This window comes from Glycine max, chromosome 2 (assembly GCF_000004515.6).
Source record: "Glycine max cultivar Williams 82 chromosome 2, Glycine_max_v4.0, whole genome shotgun sequence".
Classification (NCBI taxonomy): domain Eukaryota; kingdom Viridiplantae; phylum Streptophyta; class Magnoliopsida; order Fabales; family Fabaceae; genus Glycine; species Glycine max.
In genome coordinates, this window is record NC_016089.4 from 41,355,363 (window position 1) to 41,360,764 (window position 5,402).

The 5,402-nt window shown below is 25.4% G+C and overlaps 1 protein-coding gene across 1 annotated transcript in view; it reads right to left on the bottom strand.

The window, feature by feature from the left end:
- LOC100802184 (uncharacterized) overlaps positions 1–1,887 on the bottom strand; it is a 9,011-nt gene extending 7,124 nt beyond the window's left edge. The window contains exons 1-2 of the mRNA XM_003519134.5: positions 1,671–1,887; positions 1,451–1,519 (exon numbers count right to left, since the gene is read on the bottom strand). Coding sequence (XP_003519182.2) covers positions 1,451–1,519; positions 1,671–1,885 — 284 coding nt within the window. The 5' untranslated portion in view covers positions 1,886–1,887. The remainder of the gene's footprint in view (positions 1–1,450; positions 1,520–1,670) is intronic.
- Positions 1,888–5,402: the final 3,515 nt, after the last annotated feature.

The following is a 5,402-nucleotide window of genomic DNA, read 5'->3' on the forward strand; positions in this document are numbered from 1 at the left end:
TGTTGAAAGAAATGAGATCCAGAGATTGAAGCTATAAACATACTGGTGGACAACAAATCTACAATTAGCCTTGCTAAAAATCCAATTGATCATGGTGGAAGTAAACACATAGAAACAAGGTACCATTTTATTCGGGACAAGGTGAGCAAAGGGAAGGTAAAACTGCTATACTGCAAGTCAGAAGACAATCTTGCAGACTTACTGACCAAACCTTTGAAGAAGAACAAATTTGAAGACTTGAGAAACAAGATGATGATCATGATTGAATGAGAGTCAGAATTATGGGGGAGTGTTAGAAATGATAGTAATTCTGACTTTGTTTGTTAAGCCTTTCTAATATAGGAAGTTAGTTGGTTAATTAATAATGATGTAATCAAGTTGTTAGTGAGGGACCAAAATGCAAAATACAATTCAGTCCTTGTCCCTCTTGTATAAATACTGTTTCATTGTTCTTTCAATAATAATTTTCAGATTCTTTCATTCTCCTTATTCTGTTAATTTTGCTTCTCTCTGAACCTCTCTCACTTTTATCCTTCCTCAAGTTACCTCGTGTGTGTGAGCAAGAACAGCAAGTTCTAACAAAGATTAGTTAAGGCTACAAATGTTATATAACCACCATCATTTTGTGCGGGAGAGGAGAGAGACACAAAACTGTCATATAATCCCTCAAAATTAACCAAAGACCAGACATGGATGTTAGGGGTGGTCGATGCATCAAAATTAAGGTATTTGGATCTATGCACTAAGGCTAGAAATATGTTAGTTTTTTCATAAACAATACTAAAAAAAAAGTAAAAATAGAGATATCAGGACAAAAAAAAAACAAAACTAAATACACAAAGAATTGATCCAAAAAAGAAAAAAATTATTGGTGTGTCTTAAACTTTAAACTATCAAGTCCATATATTAGTAATTAAGTTTATTTGATTGAACCCTTAAACAAAAAAAGTTTATTTGATTGATAAAATTTAATAAATAATTTTAATTCTCAAACCATTTATGTATAATAAAATCAATATAAAAATAGACTAGTAAAATTTATAAATATAATTATTTATAGGATTTAAAATATCAATCATCATGGATGATAAAATAAAAAAAAAGTGATATTTAAATATTTTGAGTAAAAAGAAAAAAAATACAATTATCTCTATAAAAAATCTATAAAAGAAAAATAGAATATTTATCGTAAAAGATAAAAGAATATTATTATCTTCATAATAAAAGACTATAAAGGGATAATGAAATATTTGTCTTTCACTAATTGGACGAGCGTGTAAAGAATATTTTTTTTCCAAAGGTATTTGGAAGAAAGCAAGCAATAATTAAGTTTTATAGTTAATTCAGCAGATTTAATTTGTATATAGTTTCATGCTATCAACTTTTGTATAGTTCACCAATGAGATCTCAATCACACATCAAAGAAAACAATGGAGGGGTAATGCATTACCAGCTACCAGGAAAAGAATCAGCAGAGGGTAAATTTCCTGGAGGTATGCTGGCGTAGACAACCATGCTCCTGAAAATGATGGTTCATATCGCACAATATTATCTTACTAAGGCATTGGTTTTCCAGAACTTTCTTTTTTTTGGATCAATTTCCCAGAACTTGACTCTTAAGAAAGCATTCACAATAAAATAAAACTATATAATAATAAAATTATACGTACATCTTTTTTGTGGCGTCTTTTTGAAACCTCAAGCCCAAGTTTTGTTCTGGAAGAGAGAAGCAATTGTATTTGACTTTGGAGTTAAGTCGAAATTTTGTAATAGGGCGATCATGATCGACCTTTGAAGCTTGACATAATGTCTCCATGGCTAAGCAAGTAGACTTTTGAATAAAGGTTGTGTTTGCCATCGGTATGTAAATGAATCCAATATTCATTCTCAAAGATGATGACTACATATATATATATATATATATATATATATATATATATATATATATATATATATATATATATATATATATATATATATATATATATATATATGTGTGCGCGCGCGCGCGCTAGAATTTTACAAAAGTATTGAATTAGATATATTGAACGGTGGAAAAGTTTATAAGGACAGCGTGGTTCAGAAATTGTACACTTTTATATGAATTTGTTCTAATATATTAAAAAAATAATCAAATCCCACGCCATCTAAAAATAAAGTTAAATTAAAATATATAAATAAAAAGTAAATTTCTTTAATTAATTTTTGGAAGTTAAACCTCTTATATTATTCATCGTATGATATCAGAACATATTTAATTCAATATTAACTCAAATATAAATTACTCCACAAATAAACATAATAATTATCTTCGGAAATTTCTATGGGTCAGTATAGCACGCTATCTCTCACTACTCCCGTGTATTGCATGGGATTATTTTAAAAACTTGTGGGTAGTACTATATGACTGTTCAACACAAAACACATGTGTTTTATTGATTATATAATTTTATATTATAACATATAGGAAGTAAAAAATAAAAAATATTTTTTTTGTTCCGGCCCCTTTGAATTCAAAATGAAAAACACTTATTAATTGTTTAGTACATGAATATTATTTTTCATCAAATTCATTTTATTTAGACAATTTCAACACCGATCAAATTCACTTTTCAATTATGGACTGTTTGGTTTAAAAGAGGAAAGAAAAAAGAAAAGAAGGAAAGAAATTTTGATTAGATATCTTATTTGGTTGAGAGGAGGGTGAAAGAGAGATTTTAATGAAGGGTAGGAAAAGTAACTCTTTTCTTTTAAGAAGAGAGAATGACCTTTAAAAACTAATTTATTTTTATACCCTTTATAATTCAAGATTTTAAAAGTTAAGTCAATACACTTTAAAATGTTTTAAATCTTCTTTCTGTCCCTATGAATCCCTCAATATTAGAGTGGAACAAAAATTGGATGAGAGATTTTGCTTTCCTCTATTCTTTTCCCCTCCCCTTTTTAAAAGTGAACCAAACAAAAAAAAGGTTTTAAAAAAACTCCTCCCTTCCCCTCTTCTCCCTTCCCCACTTTCCTCCACCCAAATGTTAGAGTTTTGTCGGAATTAAACTTATAAAATCAGACATACAATATGTTTCACATTATCTTTCACTTATCTCAGCATTTTAAAAATGTGTTTGGAATATGTTTCCTGTAAGATTTTTTTTTAATGATTTGACAATGATTTTGTAGGATAGATCAAATTTTATATGTTATGAAAATACATTATAAAAGCATTATCAAACCTTTTATGAAGTATTCTTCTGCAAATATGAAAATGATAAAAGAACAATGCATTCTAGCGATATTAATTAAGTACAAAAGCCCCAGAAAAAGTAAACACTTGGACATATAATACAATTACAAACTTTTCAATATATGTTTTAGTTTTATTTAAAATTTAAAGAGAAAGTAAAAAATAAATGAAGGTAAAAGAAATACACGTGACAAAATATCATAAAATGCTTTTTCATTAAATAAAATTTTAGCTTGTCAAATATAAAAATTTAAATATATATTATGATGTTATAATCTATTTTCATTACCAACAAAATAAATTATATATTTTCATTATTTTAAAATGAAGGTATTGAGTACAAAAAGGCCCAGAAATGTTAAACACATAATATAATTACAAACATTTCAATATGTGTTTTAGTTTTATTTAAATTTTAAAGAGAAAGTAAAAATATGAATAAAGGTAAAAAAAATACACGCGACAAAATATCATTATAGCATTTTTCATTAAATTAAATTTTAATTTGTTAAATATAAAAATTTAAATAGCAATCACTTTGTTTTCAATACACTTCTTAAAATTAACTAAGTTACAAAACACTTTCTATTTCGCTAATCAATAATCATTAATTACTCCTATTATTATATAGTACTTATTTAAGTCATTTTCTTATTAACAAAAATATATTAATCAAGCAACAATTGACAGATAAAGCAATCAATATTCATATTAACTAGACAGACATGACAAACCTATTAGTACCTGTGGGTACCGTCTCGCATTTGCTCTAACCTTGACAGCAATCCCCGCTATAATGGGAAACATGTATGAGTATGGATACTATTTTTTTTTTAAAAAAAAATTAAACAGAAACCGTTATGAATATGTAGCTATTCGCCTTCATTTCTGTACATGTTCTTGTACCCCACACATATATTTATTAAATTATCCTCACTTTATATTACTATTATATATATATATATATATATATATATATATATATACATCAATATTATTTAATTATTTTTATTAGATTTTCATATTTACTATTCCTTAATTATTTATTGTTTATATTCTTTTGATGACTGAAACTAAAACGGTAAAGGTAAATATGTCATAAGGGATTATGTTCTTTCTCAAGTATTAAGTCTTGGAATAGTTTTTAGGTGATTAAAATATGATTTTTACAAAAAAAAAAATATTGGTATATGATTTTATATTTGGTTGTGTCAAATTGATGGTCTAAACTTGACTCCTTTACTAAATGATATATGTAGTTTTGTTCAATTTTTTGTAAAAAAATTAATTTTTTATGTTTTTTGTTTGCAAAAATATTTTTAAAAAAGATTAATTATCGAGTGGGGACAGATATACGTGATCCTCAACAGCAATGAGAATGAGAAGAAAAAATTACATTCCCATCAAGGATGAATACAAAAGCGAGATAGTTTTGACCTTTTGAAAAAGCAGTCTGAGATGGGAAAGTGCATACACTTTCTCGTCCTGTCATGTCTAATATTAACATGCACTCCTACATCAAAAATTCATTAGCCCAAAAATTATAATGATACATTCTCTATCTCTTATTTCTTATAATTTTATTATTTTTATCGTTATTTTAAAATTAAGTTTAAATTTTTTTGAAAAATTTTCAATGATTAAAAACAACTTTGCTTCACAATATAAATTATTTATCATAAATATAAAATATAATTTATGTGTTTAAAATTATTTATTTATTAATAATTTTAATTATAATCAATATAATTTATATATTTAAAACTATTTATTCATTGAAATTTGTGTTGAAGATATCAAGAATACAATTCCTAATCTCATGCTTATTAAATTAAACATTACATCTTTGAAAATAATCATTTACACATGATTTTATTATGATGTAATAAAATTTGAGATAATGGTTTGTTATTATTTGTTATTATAACCAATCAATATAAATATTATCCATTAAAAGAACCATTTGAGGAGAAGAATTTTCTCTGTACGTACAGGTGAATTGAGGAGGATAAAAAGAAAAATAAAATAAAACACATGACATAAAAAATACACAATTATAAGATATATATATATATATATATATATATATATATATATATATATATATATATATATATATATATATATATATATATATATATATATATATATATATAAAGGTTAC